Source organism: Nannobrachium achirus (assembly GCF_963921795.1).
Source record: "Nannobrachium achirus genome assembly, chromosome: 17".
Taxonomy (NCBI): Eukaryota; Metazoa; Chordata; class Actinopteri; order Myctophiformes; family Myctophidae; genus Nannobrachium; species Nannobrachium achirus.
In genome coordinates this window covers 22,771,412-22,794,408 of record NC_137824.1, presented here as the reverse complement: position 1 = coordinate 22,794,408, position 22,997 = coordinate 22,771,412, and the positions used below count along the sequence as shown (strand labels likewise).

General features: G+C 40.4%; 4 protein-coding genes across 4 annotated transcripts in view; all 4 read right to left on the bottom strand.

Moving 5' to 3' along the window:
* Positions 1 to 5,121, bottom strand: part of LOC308301900 (protocadherin alpha-3-like) — a gene marked incomplete at both ends in the record, with an annotated part of 33,135 nt that extends 28,014 nt beyond the window's left edge. The window contains one exon of the mRNA XM_080746048.1: positions 4,492 to 5,121. Within this exon, the coding sequence (XP_080602174.1) occupies positions 4,492 to 5,121 (630 nt within the window). The remainder of the gene's footprint in view (positions 1 to 4,491) is intronic.
* LOC308302342 (protocadherin alpha-8-like) overlaps positions 1 to 15,738 on the bottom strand; it is a gene marked incomplete at both ends in the record, with an annotated part of 48,664 nt that extends 32,926 nt beyond the window's left edge. The window contains 2 exons of the mRNA XM_080746598.1: positions 10,687 to 10,896; positions 13,331 to 15,738. Of these exons, the coding sequence (XP_080602724.1) occupies positions 10,687 to 10,896; positions 13,331 to 15,738 (2,618 nt within the window). The remainder of the gene's footprint in view (positions 1 to 10,686; positions 10,897 to 13,330) is intronic.
* On the bottom strand, positions 6,569 to 8,968 carry LOC308301899 (protocadherin alpha-3-like; the record flags this gene model as incomplete). Its single annotated transcript, XM_080746047.1, has 1 exon — positions 6,569 to 8,968. One exon carries the CDS (start codon positions 8,966 to 8,968, stop codon positions 6,569 to 6,571), a length of 2,400 nt encoding a protein of 799 aa, XP_080602173.1.
* A 163-nt stretch (positions 15,739 to 15,901) lies between the features above and the next one.
* On the bottom strand, positions 15,902 to 22,499 carry LOC308302341 (protocadherin alpha-3-like; the record flags this gene model as incomplete). Its single annotated transcript, XM_080746597.1, has 4 exons — positions 15,902 to 15,913; positions 16,820 to 17,850; positions 21,167 to 21,496; positions 22,010 to 22,499. The coding sequence occupies 4 exons, from the start codon at positions 22,497 to 22,499 to the stop codon at positions 15,902 to 15,904; spliced, it is 1,863 nt and encodes a 620-aa protein (XP_080602723.1).
* Positions 22,500 to 22,997: the final 498 nt, after the last annotated feature.

Sequence of the window (22,997 nt, the reverse complement as noted above, 5' to 3'; positions counted from 1 at the left end):
ATCTCTAAACGTGTCTCGTTCGCTGGGAAGCTGGGGGCATGATCGTTCACATCCAGAACCTCCACTGCGACGTAATGGATCTCCAGTGGGTTCTCGAGCACGGTTTTCAAGTTGATCAAACACGCACTGCTCCGTTCACATATCTCTTCTCTATCGATCTTTCGGCTCACATAAAGGACGCCATCGTTTTGATTTACCTGTAACAGGGGCTGGGTTGGCCCAGAAACGATACGAAATCCCCGAGTTTTCAACGAATTGAGATCCAGTCCCAGGTCTTTTGCAATATTTCCAACGAGTGTACCCTCAGTGGTTTCCTCTGAAATAGAATATCTTATCTGTGCAGAAGAAATATTCCAGTAAAGAACCAGTGAAGCCATGACGGCGATAAATCGCTCCCACCATGTGTCGTGTCTGCTTTGGGCCATTTTAAAAGATCTCAGAAGTGAAGGTTCCACAAGAAAGATATTGTGTAATGCATAGATCATCAGGCATTCCAAGCAAACCAATAACTGTCGAATAATCAGATGAGAAAATATGTTAATTCCATCCCAAAATCCGCATGCAGCTCCTCACCAACGCCAAGTAAGACGAAACAAGCAAGAGGAAGGTTTTAGTAAGCGTTGCCAGATCTCGTGAGAGAAACAAGTAACCATGTCTATAAAAACAAGCAAAGAAAGTGAGCTCTCAACACATTGGTCCAGACCAGTGCATTTTAGTCATTGATAGTGCATTTTAGTCATTGATTACAAAAATAAACTATTATTTTGCCGAGATGGTCAACATAACTAATGTATGTGGCTACTTGGATTGTAGGCTACAATGGAAAAACAAGTCGTTGACAACAACAACAACAACAAGCACAACGTAGGTAGCAATATGATAAGTGGACTTGGCAACTCTCCTTTTGTGCGCTGACACCGTGCGGGCCAAAGTTATATTGCATCAGAGGTTCACGGAATGCTTTTGGAAATGGTCTTAACACTTGCAGTGACATAGAAACCAGACGCCTTAAGAAGCAGTAAGAAGCAAACCAATAAACTGCGCAATAATCATATGGAGAAATGATGTTAATTCCATCCCAAAATCCACATGCAGCTCCTCAACAACGCTAAAAAGACGTAACAAGCAAGAGCAGGTTTTAATAAGCGTTGCCAGATCTCGTGAGAGAAACAAGTAACCATGTCTATGAAAACAAGCAAAGAAAGTGAGCTCTCAGCACACGCCGAGATGGTCAACATAACTAATTTATGTGGCTACCTGGATTGTAGGCTACAATGGAAAAACAAGTCAACAACAACAACAACAAGCACAACGTAGTAGGGCCTAGCAATATGATAAGCAGACTTGCGGCGCAACTCTCCTTTTGTGTGCTGACAGCGTGCGGGCCAAAGTTATATTGCATCAGAGGTTCACTGGATGCTTTTACAAGTAACCAGGTCTATGAAAACAAGCAAAGAAAGTGAGCTCTCAACAACTGCTAAGACGCCTAAGGGCGCGCAGAGGGCGAGGTCGCGCAGGACGGAATTCTCACAGGACGGAATTCATTATTAATATCTATCTGACCATTTACCCATATAATGGAGATCCCTGATAACCGTATATGGAGATCCATGTAAATGGAGATATGGACATATATTGGTTGGATCGGCAGTTCTACAAAAACATTTTTGTTTCATCATACTGTACATTGTGCAAGTAGGGGAGAATGTGGTCGAAAGAGCCAGGGACTCATTTCATGTAACACCGGAAGGTAGCATCACCAAATTTCTACAATTTTTGTAGTCCACAGAAACGTGATTGGACTTGTTTTGGCAAAGTTATCGAACAATATTGGTTTTAACTCTGTCAACTAAAAACTACAGAACCAGAGTTGATTTCCGGTTAAAAGGTTGTGTGAATATATTTACAAAGTCAAACCTATTACACCCTGTAGACCTATTTGTACATTTATGTAATGTTTAACTATCATGCTAGGTTATCTTGTTTGTTATCTAAGAAAATGTTGCCAGAGAGAGGTGTGGGACGAAAGTGCCATCACTGCCATGTCATCTTCTTCTTATATCACAGCAGATAAATGGCAAATTTCATAAGAATCGTTCACTTTGTGATGCAAGCATCACATTTGGCACAATAAGGGCCACTCTTATAGAAAAAGGCACTGGCCACTAAAAAATCCAAGATGGCGACCATTTTTTTTGGAGGAGTGGGCACTAGGAAATCCACCAAAACGGGAATAATTTGAAGTCTTAGTCTTACTGTTCCTGGTGCCCACTCTTATAGTGCCCAGTCTTCCCCCCAAAATGGTGCCCAGATTTCCATAGTGCCCACCCTTCCTCCATTTTTAGTAGGTTAGGCCTACAATATAGACATACTAGTCTAATATGACAAGCGGCACTCTCGCCCCAACAGGTATATACTATCGTCCCAACCAGTAGGGGACAACTTTGCGTTTCCATTTGATCATTTCTGATTAGTGCATCCAAATGTAAAATGGTTGTGGATGTTTACAAAGGACATCTCTCACCTAAAAATATGTTCACTCCCCCCATTCTCCCCTACAGTAACGGCAAGAAGAACTATGACAGCGGGTTACTTTAGCCAACATAAAGGTCTTTCCTTTATCCCAAAGGAAATGCTGACGAATGATTACAAATGTGCCTGTGCATTGTACAAGTAAAAGCCATTGCAGGGTGGAACGACGATCTTATGATGTAAAGGTCTTTCTGAATCATTTTCTGCACAGTACACTGACACCATGCGACCTCACAACTCAGTGCAGGAGATTTTATAGAAGAATAACTCAATGTCTGTCAACCTCTATCTAAAGATAGAATCACATGAAATTCCTTAAACATTTTGGCCTGCCAACAGAAAAAACAAACAAACAAAACAACAAAACATAATTAAAATAAATAGTGTGAAACACAGCATGAAAACGTTTGCAAATCGCTCACTGAGATTACAATTCAGCACCATGGAGAGCGGCAGTTCCTGTTTGAGAGACGACACATGTATTACTGCCAATTAAAAGCTGTAAATTGGTGGTTGTTTATACATGCCAAATATGATGCTTAGCGGAATCCATGCATATTTCTCTGTTAAAGGGGGATACATTTATTATTATTACGAAACACAATAATGGGTCTGAGTTAGGTTTGTATTAGTCATTGAATATGTCAACCCTCTTACCTCTCCAGATGTGCGCCTCCTGTCAGAGACAACTAAAGTATTCCCATTGCTGCCTGGAACTATGGTAGAACCAATACTCATTCTGGGTCCAACTAACATGTATCGTCTGTCTCCAGATCTGTACTGGATGCTGTGGCACAGAGTTCCATCGTAATTTGTTTCTTGTAAATATTTGGATGAATAATCTGCTTGTTTGGAGCACTGCATTATAATCAGCACAATGATACTGATGATAAAAAGTACTGAAACTGAGCCCAAAGTTATAATCAGGTAAAAAGCCACATTGCTGTCCTCTTCATCCTTAGATACACTTTTAACATCAGAAGCTGCAAAAGCCTCTTTAGGTTCCACAACCTTGACAATCACAGTAGCTGTTGCTGAGAGTGAAATGTTTCCATTGTCTTTGACCAGTATGACCATTTTATGTTCAGCCTCGTCTGTCTCTGTGAATGAACGAAGTGTTCTTAACTGTCCTGTATAGCGGTCCAAAGCAAACAGACTGTGGTCAGTAACTTCCTGCAGTGAATATAATAACCAGCCATTATATCCTATATCAGCATCATAGGCTCTCACTTTAGCCACCAAATGTCCTGGGTTCACATTACGAGGAATCTCCTCCACACCTTCAGCAGTACCGTTAGCACTGACTGGATACAAGATGACTGGAGCGTTGTCGTTCTGATCCAGAATGAACACATTCACTGTGACGTTGCTGCTTAGTGATGGAGTTCCAGAGTCCATGGCAACAACTTTGAATTGAAAAGTCTTTAGAGTTTCAAAGTCAAAACTTTTTAAAGCCAATATGTTCCCATTTTCTGAATTGATGTTTAAAAACGATGTCAATGCATTATTGTCTGTCCCATTCCTAAACACATTGTATACAATCCTTGCGTTTTCGTTCTCATCACGGTCAGTAGCCCTGACCGAAAACAATGAGGCACCTGGAGCATTGTTCTCAGTGATATAAAAAGTATAAGGGTTCATGGAAAACTCAGGAACATTATCATTTACATCTGACACAATAACGGTGACTGTCTTTTCAGATGACAATGACGGTTGACCAGCATCCTTGGCGATGAGCGTTATGTCATACTGAGTTTGTTTTTCCCTATCTAGGGGTGATTTGGTTGTTAATGAATACATATTATCTTTTAAAGTTTGTGATAATGCAAATGGGACGTCCTCCCGTATAGAACAAATAACTTTCCCATTGAGGCCAGAATCCAAATCACTGACACTAATAAGAGCAACTGTGGTACCAGGTCTGGACTGTTCAGATATGGCGCTTGAGAACGAAGTCACTTCTATCTCAGGTGCATTGTCATTAATATCAACTATCTTTATAATTACACTTTTCTCTATAACAAGTGGGGCCGTACCTTTGTCTGATGCCTGAATTTCAATTTCATATCTGTCCTTTTGCTCATAATCTATTAAGCCTTTCACGATAATCTCGCCTGTTAATTGGTTAATTTCGAAAAGTTTGAATAATCTATTGTTTACACTGTTGCCAAATGAGTAAACTACATCTCCGTTTGTTCCATCATCCAAATCAGTAGCATTGACTTGTATGACAGTTGTACCAACTGGAACATTCTCATTCAGTAGCACAGAGTAAACATCTTTAGTAAACACCGGAATGTTGTCATTTACATCAAGTACATCTATTCTAATATTCATGTTACCCGACTTTGGTGGTTTCCCGCCATCTAAGGCAGTTAGCACCAACGCGTGGCTGCTCGTAGTCTCCCTGTCTAAAGCCTTTTGCAACACAAGTATGGGTATTTTTCCATCTTCTCCCTTATCCTTCACTTCCAAACGGAAGTGGTCGTTGTTGCTCAGTCTATACTGTTGTACAGAAAACTGATCACCATCTGGGTCGCGTGCGGCTTGCAACTGAAATCGTGTTCCTGTTAAAGTGGACTCTGACATTTCTAACAGTTTCTCTGTCTCGGGGAAAGTGGGAGAATGGTCGTTTATATCAAGCACTTCCACTTCCACGTAATGGATTTCTAAGGGGGTTTCAAGCACGGTTTTTAGATTGATCAAACATGCACTGCTACGCTCACATACCTCTTCTCTATCTATCTTTCTGTTTACATATAAGATACCATCATTCTGATTCACGTGGAAAAGGGGTTCAGTAGAGCCAGAAACAATTCGATACCTCCTTTCTTTCAATGTGTTCTTATCCAAGCCCAAATCTTTTGCTATATTCCCAACGACCGTTCCTTCTTTAGCTTCCTCTGGTACCGAATATCGTATTTGCGCTGAGGCCACGCTGCAAAAAAGAAGCAAAGCAACCAGGAACGCAAACCACCGCCGCCTGTCCCTCCGTGCCCCGCGCCCTCTTTGTTCCATGATGAAGCAAGAAAATGTCTGTAATCCTCACAAAGAACTATGGCAGCTTAATGAAGCTTATTTCATCCACCATTCTCATGAAGGTCAATATTCATTATCCTTACGCAAAAACATGCTTAGAAATTATGACAAATCTTCCTCCGCATAGGCTACGGAAGCCACTGAAGGGGTGGACCCAAGATCCCATCATGAAATGGTCTTTCTGAATAATTTTCTGGGAACACACTGACACCACGCGATCTCACAACTCAGTACAGGAGAATTTTAGAAGAAGGTCAGAAAGTAACAACCTCTAATCTAATAATCATAAGAGCATTATATTCAGCAATTCATCCTAAACACACAGAAATATAAAATAAATATTCCTAGATACATTAACGTTTGTCAAATGATCACACAGCGCATCAACATTCTCATTCTCAAACCGAGACACTGGTTGCGTAAAAACAACTTCAGCACCATGGAGAGCGACAGCTCCCGTTGGAGAGTCTCTAGGGGATATTCCACTTTAAAATACTTCTGGGGTCATATTAACCTCTACTCCGTCTATCCTGTGCATGAAGTGTTTAAGTTGCTTGATTCAATATTTAGATAGACACACGCCCCTCCTGTATGAACCCATTGAACTCGATTAACCGCAAATCGCATTTTTCTAGTGACTATTGTCCTTGCACGAGGGGGCTTTTTGAATGTTCTTTTCCAATAAAAACAATATAAAATGAAATAAACGAAGAGGCTATTAAAAACACAGTAGAAGCACAATATCAGTCACACCAAAGGGACATGTGTTTTCAATGAGTATAATTATATAATAGTTCATGGGAGGGGCGTGTAGGATAAAACGAATATCAACAACTATGTAAATATTGAATCAAGCAACATAAGAAAATACACGTTTACCATAACACGTTTGCTGGGGAGGGTTATTTTCAATGGAAAGCAGTTGTTGGTTGTTAGCACATTATTATTATTATTATTTGTATTATTATTACAAACACAGGTTGTTGTGATGTTCATGTTAGAACACATTAAAATGAAAACACGTCAACCCTCTTACCTCTCCAGATGTTCGCCTCCTGTCAGAAACCACTAGAGTATTTCCATTGCTTCCAGGAGCTATAGTAGAACCAATACTCATTCTGGGTCCAACTAACATGTACCTTCTGTCTCCAGATCTGTACTGAATGCTGTGGCACAGTGTCCCGTCATAATTTGTTTCTGGTAAATATTTGGAGGTATAGTCTGCGGGTTTGGAGCACTGCATTAAAATCAACACGATGATACTAATCAGAAAAAGTGTTGAAACTGTGCCCAGAGTTATAATCAGATAAAATGTCACATTATTTTCGTCCTCGTCTTTTATTGCACTTTTAACATCAGAAGCTGCAAAGGCCTCTTTGGGCTCCACAACCTTGACCGTCACAGTAGCTGTTGCTGAGAGTGAAACGTTTCCATTGTCTTTGACCAGTATGACCAGTTTATGTTCAGCCTCGTCTGTTTCTGTGAATGAACGAAGTGTTCTTATCTGTCCTGTATAGCGGTCCAAAGCAAACAGACTGTGGTCAGTAACCTCCTGTAGTGAGTATAATAACCAGCCATTGTATCCTATATCAGCATCATAGGCTCTCACTTTAGCCACCAAATGTCCTGCGTTCACATTACGAGGAATCTCCTCCACACCTTCAGCAGTACCGTTAGCACTGACTGGATACAAAATGACCGGAGCGTTGTCGTTCTGATCCAGAATGAACACATTCACTGTGACGTTGCTGTTAAGTGGTGGAGTTCCAGAATCTCTGGCAACAACTTGGAACTGAAATGTTTTCAAAGTTTCAAAGTCAAAGTTCTTCAGCCCCATAATATCACCACTTTCTGAATTGATATTTAGAAACGATGCTTCTTTATTGTCAGTTGCTCCATTTCTTTGAATGTGATATGAAATAAGGGCATTATCTCCCTCGTCACGATCAGAGGCCCTTACAGAAAATAATGATGCTCCTGGAGCATTGTTCTCACTAACATAGAAAGTATAGGGACTCAGTGAAAACTCTGGACTGTTGTCATTAACATCTGACACAATAACACTTATCATCTTTTCAGATGATAGCACTGGTTGCCCAGCGTCCTTGGCTATTATAGATATGTCATATTTAGTCTGTTTCTCTCTGTCCAGAGGTGACTTGGTTATTAATGAATACATATTGTCTTGCAAGGATGGTGTTAAAGCAAAATTAACATCATCGCTTATAGAACAAATAACTTTCCCATTGAGACCCGAGTCCAGATCACTGATACTAATAAGGGCCACTGTAGTTCCAGGTCTGGAATCTTCAGATATGGCGCTTGAAAATGAGGTCACTTCTATCACAGGTGCATTGTCATTCACGTCAACTATCTTAATGATGACATTCTTCTCTGTGACATGCGGGACAGGGCCTTTGTCTGATGCTTGGATTTCAATTTGATATCTGTCCTTGTGCTCATAATCTATTAAGTCTTTCACAATAATTTCGCCTGTTGATTGGTTAATTTCAAACAGTTTGAATAATCTTTTATTGACACTATTGCCAAATGAGTACACTACATCTCCATTTGGACCATCATCTAAATCAGTAGCGTTGACTTGGATGACAGTTGTACCAACTGGAACATTCTCCTTCAATAGCACAGAGTAGCTATCTTTAGTAAACATGGGCGTGTTGTCATTTACATCAAGTACATACACTGTAATATTCATAGTACCCAATTTTTGAGGTTTTCCACCATCTAAGGCAGTGAGCACCAATGTGTGGATGCCCATAGCCTCCCTGTCTAAAGCCTTTTGCAACACTAGTGTGGGAATCTTTCCATCCTCTCCCTCATCCTTCACTTCCAAACGAAAGTGGTCGTTGTTGCTCAGTCTATACTGTTGTACTGAAAACTGATCACCATCTGGGTCGCGTGCAGCTTGTAGTTGAAATCGTTTTCCTGGTAAAACGGACTCAAAGATTTCTAACATTTTCTCTGTCTCGGGAAAAGTGGGAGAATGGTCGTTTATATCAAGCACTTCCACTTCCACGTAATGGATTTCTAAGGGGGTTTCAAGCACGGTTTTCAGACTGATCAAACATGCGCTGCTCCGCTCACATACCGCTTCTCTGTCTATCTTTCTGTTTACATATAAGAAACCATCATTCTGATTCACATGGAAAAGGGGTTCAGTAGAGCCAGAAACAATTCGATACCTCCTTTCTTTCAGTGTGTTCTTATCCAAGCCCAAATCTTTTGCTATATTCCCAACGAGTGTTCCTTCTTTAGCTTCCTCTGGTACCGAATATCGTATTTGCGCTGAGGCCACGCTGCACAAAAGAAGCAAAGCAACCAAGAACGCAAACCACCGTCGCCTGTCCCTCCGTGCCTCGCGTCCTCTTTGTTCCATGATGAAGCAAAAGAAATGTCTGTAATCCTCGCACAAAATTATGACAGCTTAATGAAGGTTATTTCATCCACCATTCTCACGAAGGCCAATATTCATTATCTTCTCCTACGCAAAAACATTGTCAGACATGCTTAGAAATTATGACAAATCTTCCTGTGCATAGGCTACCAAAGCCACTGAAGGGGTGGACCCAAGCTCCTATCATGAAGTGGTCTTTCTGGATCATTTTCTGTGGAGCACACTGACACCATGCGATCTCACAACTCAGTACATGAACATTTTAGAAGAATATCAGAAAGCAACAACCTCTAATGTAATCATCTCAAGATAGCATTATATTAAGCAATTCATCCTAAACACAACGAAACATTGACCAGCCAACTGAAAAAAAAAGAAACCCCAACAACCATACAAATCAAAAGTGAAGTAAATAAATATTCAGAAATAATGCAAAAAGGTTCGTCAAATGATCACAGAGTGCGTCAACATTCTCATTCTCAAGCTGCAACACAGATTGCGTAAAATCAATTTCAGTACCATGGAGAGCGACCACTCAAGTTTGAGAGACTTGATACTTCACTTTAAAATATTTCTGGGGTCATATTAACCCTTGGGGCTTTCTTGTGCATCACACTGATTACAGAAAATTATTAAGTTGCTTGATTCATTAATTAGATAGACACGCCCCTCCTGTATTAACCCATTGAACTTCAAACTCCATTTTAACCATATTACACTATTTGAATTCACACTTGCCAGAATTGTTCTACAGACTGCTATCGTCCTTGCATGATGGGGCTTTTTAAATGATCTTTTCCAATCTTTTCCAATAACCCCCCCCCCCCCCCCCCCCCCCCCCCCCAAACACATTAGAAGTACAATATCTATCACATCAAAGGGACATGTGTTTTCAATGAGTCTATAATAGTTCATACACGTTTGCTTATATTCAATGGAAAGCAGTTGTTGGTTGTTGGCACATAATACTCAGCAGAATACATGCAGTAAAAGTATTATTAATACATGTTAGAACGTCAAAGTTAAAACACGTCAACCTTCTTACCTCTCCAGATGACCGCCTCCTGTCAGAGACCACTAGAGTATTCCCATTGCTTCCAGGAGCTATAGTAGAACCAATACTCATTCTGGGTCCAACTAACATGTACCTTCTGTCTCCAGATCTGTACTGAATGCTGTGGCACAGTGTCCCGTCGTAATTTGTTTCTGGTAAATATTTTGAGGTATAGTCCGCGGGTTTGGAGCACTGCATTAAAATCAACACGATGATACTAATCAGAAAAAGTGTTGAAACTGAGCCCAGAGTTATAATCAGGTAAAATGTCACATCATTTTCGTCCTCCTCTTTTATTGTGCTTTTAACATCAGAAGCGGCAAAGGCCTCTTTGGGCTCCACAACCTTGACAATCACAGTAGCTGTTGCTGACAGTGAAACGTTTCCATTGTCTTTTACCAGTATGACCAGTTTATGTTCAGCCTCGTCTGTCTCTGTGAATGAACGAAGTGTTCTTATCTGTCCTGTATAGCGGTCCAAAGCAAACAGACTATGGTCAGTAACTTCCTGTAGGGAATATAATAACCAGCCATTATATCCCACATCAGCATCATATGCTCTCACTTTAGCCACCAAATGTCCTGGGTTTACATTACGAGGAATCTCCTCCACACCTTCAGCAGTACCGTTAGAACTGACTGGATACAAGATGACTGGAGTGTTGTCGTTCTGATCCAGAATGAACACATTCACGGTGACGTTGCTGCTAAGTGGTGGAGTTCCAGAATCTGTGGCAACAACTTGGAACTGAAATGTTTTCAAAGTTTCAAAGTCAAAGTTCTTCAGACCCATAATATCACCACTTTCTGGATTAATATTTAGAAATGATGCTTCTTTATTGTCAGTTGCTCCGTTTCTTTGAATGTGATATAAAATAAGGGCATTATCTCCCTCGTCACGATCAGATGCCCTAACAGAAAATAATGATTCTCCTGCAGCATTGTTCTCACTAACATAGAAAGTATAGGGACTCAGTGAAAACTCTGGACAGTTGTCATTAACATCTGACACAATAACACTTATCATCTTTTCAGATGATAGCACTGGTTGGCCAGCATCCTTGGCTATTATAGTTATGTCATATTTAGTCTGTTTCTCTCTATCCAGAGGTGACTTGGTTATTAATGAATACATATTATCTTGCAAGGATGGTGTTAAAGAAAAATTAACATCATCGCTTATAGAACAAATAACTTTCCCATTGAGGCCCGAGTCTAGATCACTGATACTAATAAGGGCCACTGTAGTTCCAGGTCTGGAATCTTCAGATATGGCGCTTGAAAATGAGGTCACTTCTATCACAGGTGCATTGTCATTCACGTCAACTATCTTTATGATGACGCTCTTCTCTGTGACAAGCGGGACACCGCCTTTGTCTGAGGCTTGGATTTCTATCTCATAGTTATCTCTTTGCTCATAATCAATAAGACCCTTCACAACAATTTCACCCGTAACAGGGTTTATATCAAACAGTGTGAGTAATCTTTCATTCATAGTGTTCCCAAAAGAATATATTACCTCTCCATTGAGACCCTCATCCAAATCAGTTGCATTTACTTGAATCACATGTGTACCTATGTCAGCATTTTCATTAAGTTGCACTGAATAAACATCTTTAGAGAACACAGGTGCGTTATCGTTGACGTCTAATACGTCAACAATTATTTTCGTGTTACCTGATCTTGTTGGTTTACCTCCATCAGTAGCGGTGAGTATTAACGTGTGAGTTCTAATAGCCTCTCTATCTAATGGCTTTTGCAACGCTAAAATTGGTATTTTACCATTTTCTCCTTTATCTTTGACTTCCAAACGGAAATATTCGTTCTGACTGAGCTTATACTGCTGGACAGAAAATACACCACGATCAGAGTCGCTTGCAGCTTTCAGCTGAAATCGTGTCCCTGGTATAGTGGACTCAGATATTTCTAAGCGTCTCTCTTTCTCCGGGAAGCTGGGAGAATGGTCGTTTACATCTAGCACCTCCACGGCGACATAATGGATCTCCAGTGGATTCTCCAATACGGTTTTCAAGTTGACTACACACACGCTACTCCGTTCGCATATCTCCTCTCTGTCCACCTTTTTGTTCACGAACAGAACTCCATCATCCCGACTGACTTGGAAAATTGGATCGTTGGAGCTAGACACAATTCTAAACCCCCTTCCATTTAAACCGACAAGATCCAACCCCAAATCCTTGGCTAGATTTCCAACAAAGGTTCCTTCTTTGACCTCTTCAGAGATTGAATATCTTATCTGAGCCACAGCTTCATTCCTGAAAAGTACCACGACAATCGCGAAATAAATCCACCGCTTCCCCCACGCATTGCATCCCCTTTGTTCCATGATCAACGATAAAAAAATAAATAACAATCCAAAAGAACTACAAGAGAATTTCGAAGTAAACTTCATCCTTCATTTTTAAAAACAAAGTGTTGCCTCATTACTTGCATAAACGACATAAGCTGGTAAATGTTTAGACAAGCACGAGGCGAGCTCACTGCGCGCTGTAGAGATGGTAAAACACTAAGGGGTGGAACCAAGTGCTGCCAATGAGGAAAGCTCCTGCATGTGTCGTTATTCTGCTAGTACACTGACACCCAGAATCTTGAATCACATTGCAGGTAACTGTGTATTAAAAGGTTATACACTTGGTACTCATCAAGTCCAATAATTCTAAAGGAATGAAGTACATACTGTGTCAGTCTAAGTCAAGTCAAGATAATTTTAATTCACCAATAAATTAATACATAAATTAAACTATATAATGTATCAAAATGCAAGCAGACGAGTCCCAATGAAACCGGTCGACTTGACATTATGGCCCAAGTGCGTGCCACCCAAACTGTGAAAAGAAAGAAAGAAAGAAAGAAAGAAAGAAAGAAAGAAAGAAAGAAAGTCGGACAAGTACTATAGTCTGGTTGGCCTGTTAGGGCAACCACTCTAAAAAATATTAGGCTACAGTGAGCCACCAGCATTCCCAATTTTAGCACCATGGACAGCGACAGATTGCTCAGGTCACCTGACACAATTAACTTATACTTGACAAGGACCAGTTTCTAAATGTTCTATTTTAACTGTCAGAAATTGGTTCTAATCTACACCATGTTCTACACCATGAAAACAGTTGGTGCCAGGGTTGAACTGTTTTTCTGTCTGAGAGCCAGTTTGTTGTCAAAACCAGATGAGAGGGATTCCCATTTTCTCTTCTCAAAGCATATTAAGTAGCCTGTGTATTCTGCTTTCGATGAGTAATTAAATAGAGACACACAGAAAAAAGGGCAACAAACGCTTTCATTGACATCATGTAATAATGATAATTAGCAGTCAATCTTACCTCTCCAGATGTGTGTCTCCTGTCAGAGACAACTAAAGTATTCCCATTGCTGCCTGGAACTATGGTAGAACCGATACTCATTCTGGGTCCAACTAACATGTATCGTCTGTCTCCAGATCTGTACTGGATGCTGTGGCACAGAGTTCCATCGTAATTTGTTTCTTGTAAATATTTGGAGGAATAATCTGCTTGTTTGGAGCACTGCATTATAATGAGCACAATTATACTGATGATAAAAAGTACTGAAACCGAGCCCAATGTTATAATCAGGTAAAAAGCCAAATTGTTGTCCTCTTCATCCTTAGATACACTTTTAACATCAGATGCTGCAAAGGCCTCTTTAGGCTCCACAACCTTGACAATCACAGTAGCTGTTGCTGAGAGTGAAACATTTCCATTGTCTTTGACCAGTATGACCAGTTTATATTCCGCCTCGTCTGTCTCTGTGAATGAACGAAGTGTTCTTAACTGTCCTGTATAGCGGTCCAAACCAAAGAGACTGTGGTCAGTAACTTCCTGCAGTGAATATAATAACCAGCCATTATATCCTATATCAGCATCATAGGCTCTAACTTTAGCCACCAAATGTCCTGGATGCACATTACGAGGAATCTCCTCCACACCTTCAGCAGTTCCATTAGAACTGAGTGGATATAAGATGACTGGAGCATTGTCATTCTGATCCAGAATGAACACATTCACTGTGACATTACTACTTCGTGATGGAGTTCCAGAGTCGGTGGCAACAACTTGAAATTGAAAGGTTTTCAACGTTTCAAAGTCAAAACTTTTTAAAGCCAATATATTCCCATTTTCCGAATTTATGTTTAGAAATGATGTCAATTTATTAATGTCTGTCCCGTCCCTGGCAATATTGTATGAAATCTGAGCATTTTCATTCTCATCACGGTCAGCAGCCCTGACTGAAAATAAAGATGCCCCTGGAGCATTGTTCTCAGTGATATAAAAAGTATATGGGTTCATGGAAAACTCTGGGACATTATCATTTATATCTGACACAAAAACGGTGACTGTCCTCTCAGATGATAATGACGGTTGACCAGCGTCCTTAGCAATAATAGTTATCTCATATTGGGACTGTGTTTCCCTATCGAGAGGTGATTTGGTTATTAAAGAATACATATTATCTTTTAAAGATTGCGTTAGAGCAAATGGAACGTCCTCCCCTATAGAACAAATAACTTTCCCATTGAGGCCAGAATCCAAATCCCTGACACTAATATGAGCAACTGTGGTTCCATGTCTGGCATTTTCAGATATTGCGTCGGAAAATGATGTCACTTCAATTTCAGGAAGATTGTCATTCATATCAACTATCTTTATGATGACACTTTTTTCTGTTGTTAGCGGAGCAAGGCCTTTATCTGAGGCTTGGATTTCAATGTCATATCTGTCCTTCTGCTCATAATCTATTAAGTCTTTCACAATAATTTCGCCTGTTGATTGGTTAATTTCAAACAGCTTGAATAATCTATTATTGACACTATTACCAAATGAGTACACTACATCTCCATTTGGGCCATCATCCAAATCAGTCGCATTGACTTGGATGACAGTTGTACCAACTGGAACATTCTCATTCAATAGCACAGAGTAGCTATCCTTAGTAAACATGGGCGTGTTGTCATTTACATCAAGTACATCTACTGTAATATTCATGTTACCAGATTTTGGAGGTTTTCCACCATCTAAGGCAGTGAGCACCAAAGTGTGGATGCCCATAGCCTCCCTGTCTAAAGCCTTTTGCAACACTAGTATGGGAATCTTTCCATCCTCTCCCTTATCCTTCACTTCCAAACGGAAGTGGTCGTTGTTGCTCAGTCTATACTGTTGTACTGAAAACTGATCACCATCTGGGTCCCGTGCGGCTTGTAGTTGAAATCGTTTTCCTGGTAAAGCCGACTCCGAAATTTCTAAACGTTTATCTGTCTCAGGGAAAATGGGAGAATGGTCGTTTATATCAAGCACTTCCACCTCCACGTAATGGATTTCTAAAGGGGTTTCAAGCACGGTTTTTAGACTGATCAAACATGCGCTGCTCCGCTCACATACCTCTTCTCTGTCAATCTTTCTGTTTACATATAAGATACCGTCGTTCTGATTCACATGGAAAAGCGGATCAGTAGTTCCAGAAACAATTCGATACCTCCTTTCTTTCAGGGTGTTCTTATCCAATCCCAAATCTTTTGCTATATTCCCAACGACTGTTCCTTCTTTAGCTTCCTCTGGTACCGAATATCGTATTTGCGCTGAGGCCACGCTGCACAAAAGAAGCAAAGGAACCAGGAACGCAAACCACTGCCGTCTGTTCCTCCGTGCCTCGCGTCTTCTTTGTTCCATGATGAAGCAAAACAATATCTGTAATCCTCACAAAGAACTATTACAGCTTAACGAAGGTTATTTATCCACCATTCTCATGAAGGTCAATATTTATTATCCTCACTTACGCAAAAACCTTGTTAGACATGCTTAGAAATGATGACAATTCTTCCTGCGCATATGGCTACCGAAGCCACTGAAGGGGTGGACCCAAGAACCTATCATGAAATGGTCTTTCTGAATCATTTTCTGTGGAGCACACTGACACCATGCGATCTCACAACTCAAAGCAACAACCTCTAACCTAATCATCTCAAGATAGCATAGCCTATATAAAGCAATTCATCCTAAACACAACGAAACGTTGACCAGCCAACTGGAAAAATAATAATAAAATAAAATAAAAATAAAACCCCAACAACCATAAAAATCAAAACTTAAGCAAATAAATATTCCAAAATACATGCAAAAACGTTGGGCAAATAATCACACGGTGCATAAACATTCTCAAGCCGCAACACGGGTTGCGTAAAAACAACTTCAGCACCATGGAGAGCGACAACCCCCGTTTGAGATGGGTATTCCACTTTAACATACTTCTGGGGTCATATTAACCCAGCAGAGGCTTTCCTGTGCATTACAGAAAGTGATTATGTTGCTGGATTCAATAATTAGATAGACACGCCCCTCCTGTATTAACCCATTGAACTTCAAACTGCATTTTAACCATATTACACTATTTGAAATCACACTTCCCAGCATTGTTCTAGTGACTGATATTGATTGTCCTTGCGTGAGGGGGACTTTTAAATGATTTTTTCCAATAAAACACACACACACACACACACACACACACACACACACACACACACACACACACACACACACACACACACACACACACACACACACACACACACACACACACACACACACACACATCTGAGAGCCAGTTTGTTGTCAAAACCAGATGAGAGGGATTCCCCTTTTCTCTTCTCAAAGCATGTTAAGTAGCCTGTATTTTAAAGAGAGCCAAACTGAAAAATAGCAACAAACACTTTCATTGACATCAGTCATAATGATAATTAGCAGTCAATCTTACCTCTCCAGATGTACGTCTCCTGTCAGAGACAACTAAAGTATTCCCATTGCTGCCTGGAACTATGGTAGAACCGATACTCATTCTGGGTCCAACTAACATGTATCTTCTGTCTCCAGATCTGTACTGGATGCTGTGGCACAGAGTTCCATCGTAATTTGTTTCTTGTAAATATTTGGATGAATAATCTGCTTGTTTGGAGCACTGCATTATAATCAGCACAACGATACTGATGATAAAAAGTACTGAAACTGAGCCCAAAGTTATAATCAGGTAAAAAGCCAAATTGTTCTCCTCTTCATCCTTTGATAGACTTTTAACATCAGAAGATGCAAACGCTTCTTTAGGCTCCACAACCTTGACAATCACAGTAGCTGTTGCTGAGAGTGAAACATTTCCATTGTCTTTGACCAGTATGACCAGTTTATGTTCCGCCTCGTCTGTCTCTGTGAATGAACGAAGTGTTCTTATCTGTCCTGTATAGCGGTCCAAACCAAACAGACTGTGGTCAGTAACTTCTTGCAGTGAATATAATAACCAGCCATTATATCCTATATCAGCATCATAGGCTCTCACTTTAGCCACCAAATGTCCTGGGTTCACATTACGAGGAATCTCCTCCACACCTTCAGCAGTACCATTAGCACTGACTGGATACAAGATGACTGGAGCGTTGTCGTTCTGATCCAGAATGAACACATTCACTGTGACATTGCTGCTTAGTGGTGGAGTTCCAGAGTCTGTGGCAACAACTTTGAATTGAAAAGTCTTTAGAGTTTCAAAGTCAAAACTTTTTAATGCCAATATGTTCCCATTTTCTGAATTTATGTTTAAAAATGATGTAAAAGCATTATTATGTGTCCCATTCCTAAATAAATTGTATAAAATCCTGGCATTTTCATTCTCATCACGGTCAGCAGCCCTGACTGAGAATAAGGAGCCCCCTGGAGCATTGTTCTCAGTAATATAAAAAGTATAGGGGTTCATGGAAAACTCTGGGATGTTATCATTTACATCTGACACAATAACGATGACTGTCTTTTCAGAAGATAATGACGGTTGACCAGCGTCCTTGGCGATAATAGTTAAGTCATATTGAGACAGTTTTTCCCTATCGAGAGGTGATTTGGTTATTAAAGAATACATATTATCTTTTAAAGACTGCGATAAAGCAAATGGAACGTCCTCCCGTATAGAACAAATAACTTTCCCATTGAGGCCAGAATCTAAATCACTGGCACTAATAAGAGCAACTGTGGTTCCAGGTCTGGAATGTTCAGATATAGAGTTGGAAAATGATGTCACTTCAATTTCAGGAGCATTGTCATTCATATCAACTATCTTTATGATTACACTTTTTTCTGTTGTTAGTTGAGCAAGGCCTTTATCTGATGCTTGGATTTCAATTTCATATCTGTCCTTCTGCTCATAATCTATAAGGTCCTTCACAATAATTTCGCCTGTTGATTGGTTAATTTCAAACAGCTTAAATAATCTATCATTTACACTGCTGCTAAATGAGTAAACTACCTCTCCGTTTGGACCATCATCCAAATCAGTAGCATTGACTTGTATGACAGTTGTACCAACTGGAACATTCTCATTCAGTAGAACAGAGTAAACATCTTTAGAAAACACAGGTGCGTTGTCATTTATATCAAGTACATTTACTCTGATATTCATATTACCCGATTTTGGAGGTTTTCCACCATCTAAGGCAGTTAGCACCAATGAGTGTCTCTCTAGAGCCTCCCTGTCTAAAGCCTTTTGCAACACTAGTATGGGAATCTTTCCATCCTCTCCCTTGTCTTTCACTTCCAAACGGAAGTGGTCGTTGTTGCTCAGTCTATACTGTTGTACAGAAAACTGATCACCATCTGGGTCGCGTGCGGCTTGCAACTGAAATCGTGTTCCTGGTAAAGCCGACTCCGACATTTCTAACACTTTCTCTGTCTCGGGGAAAGTGGGAGAATGGTCGTTTATATCCACGACTTCCACCTCCACGTAATGGATTTCTAAAGGGGTTTCAAGCACGGTTTTCAGACTGATCAAACATGCGCTGCTCCGCTCACACACCTCTTCCCTGTCTATCTTTCTGTTTACATATAAGATACCATCGTTCTGATTCACATGGAAAAGGGGTTCTGTAGAGCCAGAAACAATTCGATACCTCCTGTCTTTCAATGTGTTCTTATCCAAGCCCAAATCTTTTGCTATATTCCCAACGACCGTTCCTTCTTTAATTTCCTCTGGAATCGAATATCTTATTTGCGCTGAGGCCACGCTGCACAAAAGAAGCAAAGCAACCAGGAAAGCAGACCACCGCCGTCGGCCCCTCAATGCATCGCGTCCTCTTTGTTCCATGATGAAGCAAAAGAAAATAATTACGTAATCCTCCAGGACAACTATGACAGCTTAATGACGTTTACTCCATCCAACATACTCAAAAATGTCTTCATTATATCCACTTATACGCAAATATACAGGTACATGATTAGAAATGCTTGGGAAGGATGGCAACTGTTCCTGCGCATATGGTACTAAAGCCACGGAGGGGTGGGTCCAAGATCCTATCATGAAAAGGACTTTCAAAAATCGTGTTCTGCAGCGCACACTGACACCATGCGATCTCACAACTCATTACAACCTCTAAACATCTCGGGATTGCATTACAAGCAGTTCATTAAACCTAAACACAACTAAACATTGACCAGCCAACTTGTCAAATGATGTGATCTTAAGATGTGAATCAAATTCTCAGAATCTCACTCATGCCGCAGCACTGCTGCACGGGTTGTGTAAATTCAAATTCAGCACCATGGAGAGCGACAGCTGCCGTTTGAGAGGCATTTCACTTAAAATGCTTCTTGGTTCATTTTAACGTCTACTCTGGCTTTTTTGTGCATCCCAGACAGGTTTTAAGTTGCTTGATTTATTATTTGATATAGGCTATGTATCAGACACCCTTTTATAAACCCATTGAACGTCAAACTCCATTTTAACCACACTAACCTATTGCAAACACACATCCCGGCATGCTGGTGACACACACACACACACACACACACACACACACACACACACACACACACACACACACACACACACACACACACACACACACACACACACACACACACACACACACATAAATTAGGTTATGTTCTACGAAATCTGTAGAGGAAGTAGGCCTATTTGTGGTTTAAATTAAAGGGGAGAACCACCCATTTTCAACAATCAACTATATCATTAATATTCCTTGGAGTGTGGAAATAAGAAAAAAGCTAAGCCTTTAAGCTAAAATTCAACAGTGTCATGTTCTTACCTCTCCAGATGTCCGCCTCCTATCAGAGACCACAAGAGTATTCCCATTGCTGCCTGGAACTATAGTAGAACCAATACTCATTCTGGGTCCAACTAGCATGTACCGTCTGTCACCTGATCTGTATTGGATGCTGTGGCATAGAGTTCCATCGTAATTTGTCTCTTGTAAATACTTTGAAGAATTGTCCGCGGGTTTATAGCATTGCATTACAACCAGTACAATGATACTGATGAGGAATAGTGTTGACACTGAGCCCAAAGTTATGATCAAATAAAAAGCCACGTTGTTTTCCTCATCATCTTTTACAACACTTTTAACATCAGAGGCTGAAAAGGCCTCTTTAGGTTCCACGACTTTGACAATCAGAGTGGCTGTTGCTGAGAGTGAAACGTTTCCGTTGTCTTTTACCAGGACAACAAGTTTATGCTCAGCTTCATCTGTCTCTGTGAATGACCGAAGTGTTCTTATCTGTCCTGTATAGCGGTCCAAGCCAAACAGACTGTGGTCAGTGACTTCTTGCAGTGAATATAATAACCAGCCATTATATCCTATATCAGCATCATAGGCTCTCACTTTAGCCACCAGGTGTCCTGCGTTCAAATTACGAGGAATCTCCTCCACACCTTCAGCAGTTCCATTAGCACTGACTGGATACAAGATGACCGGAGGGTTGTCATTCTGATCCAGAATAAACACATTCACGGTGACGTTGCTGCTTAGTGATGGAGTTCCAGAGTCCGTGGCCACAACTTGGAATTTGTATGTTTTCAAAGTTTCAAAGTCAAATGTTTTTAGCGCTAAAATGTCACCGTTTTCATGATTAATGTTTAAGTATGACGCAAGTTTTTCATTGGCTCCTTCTCTGGGAATATGATATGATATAATAGCATTATCGCCTTCATCATGATCAGAGGCTTTTACCGAAAAAACCGACGCCCCAGGAGTGTTATTTTCAGGAACATAGAAAGTATATGGACTCAGTAAAAACTCTGGACTATTGTCATTTACGTCCGATACAAGTACACTTATAGTCTTTAAAGATGACAAAGGTGGATGGCCTGCGTCTTTAGCAATTATTGTAATATCATAATAAGATTGATGTTCCCTGTCTAATAGGGACTTAGTGACAAGAGAATACATGTTATTTTGTAAAGATGGGGTTAGTGTAAAAGGAACTGCCTGATCTATAAAACACATAACCTTTCCATTGAGACCAGCATCAGAATCTTTAACATTAATCAGTGCCACTGTGGTTCCTGGTTTGGAATCCTCTGGGATTGCACGAGAAAAAGATGTCACTTCGATCTGAGGTGCATTGTCATTGACATCAATTATCTCAATAATAACAGTTTTTTCTGTTGTCAGTGTAGCTGTACCCTTGTCAGAAGCTTGTATGTCAATTTCATATCTACTCTTCTCTTCGTAATCTATGACTCCTGATACAACTATTTCTCCAGTCAACAGATTTAAATCAAAACGCGCCCGTGCTTTTGCGTCCACATCATTCCCAAAATAATATTCAACTTCAGCATTTGAGCCTTCATCCAAGTCCGTTGCATTAACTTGTATAACAGTTGTGCCTATAGGAGAATTTTCGTATAGCTTTACAGCGTATGAATCCTTTGTAAAGACTGGGGGATTATCATTAACATCTGACACATCGATAGTAATTCTCATTTCCCCTGACTTTGGAGGCTTACCTCCATCAATGGCGGTAAGGAGTAATATATGTCTCTTGACAGATTCTCTATCAAGTGGCTTTTGAAGGATTAATATAGGTGTTTTACGGTCCTCACCGCGATCTTTGACTTCTAAACGAAAATGATCATTGTGATTTAATTTGTACTGCTGGACAGATAATAGTCCACTATCCGCGTCTTGTGCAGCTTGCAGTGGATATTTTGCTCCAGGTAAAGCAGACTCAAAAACCTCTAGTCGTTTCTCTTTCTCTGGGAAGCTGGGAGAGTGATCGTTCACATCCAGTACCTCCACCGAGACATAGTGGATCTCCAAAGGGTTCTCTAGCACCGTTTTTAAGTCGATCAGACACGCACTGGTCCGTTCGCACACGTCCTCTCTGTCAATGTTTCGGTTTACATACAGAATACCGTCGTCCTGATTTACTCGAAAAAGAGGCTCGTTTGATCCGGCCACGATACGATATCCTCTCTGTTTCAGCGTGCTCTTCTCCAGTCCAAGATCCTTGGCTATGTTGCCAACAACTGTCCCTTCTTTCACTTCTTCGGAAATTGAATATCTTATTTGTGCCGAGGCCACGTTCCAGGACAGAACCAACGCAGTAATTACGGTAACCACGCCAGGTCGAACCCTCCATACACTGCGTTCCCTTTGTTCCATGGTGTGATGAAGTGATGAAATATAATCCAACTTAATTGAACTATGATGGCATTGCCAAACCTAATCTTGATACTCACTATTCACAGTGTAGGTCAATTTCTATTTCATACGTATAATTATGTGGATATTCCCATTCAACGCCGTTGGCCAACAACAACAACCTCGTTTCATTCTCCCGATTCCAACATTGAAAGAAACCAAAGAAATGGGTGTGTGACGAAATTAATGACGAAAGCCAATACAAAGCTCAGGCACTATTACGCTCATATAGTGACACCATGTGTTCCAGAAACGCAATGAGAGATGAATGAACAGAACAGTGATTTTAGGTAACATGTTCTGGTACATTCTAGAATATGGATATAACTTAAAAAAAGAAAGGAAAAAAAAAAGATTATCAAAAATAATGAAGCGATTCTGGGTTGAAGGGTCATGATTCATGCTTGAGGTCGGTGTAGTTAATATAAAATGACATGTAGTAACTCTGTTATGGTCCTT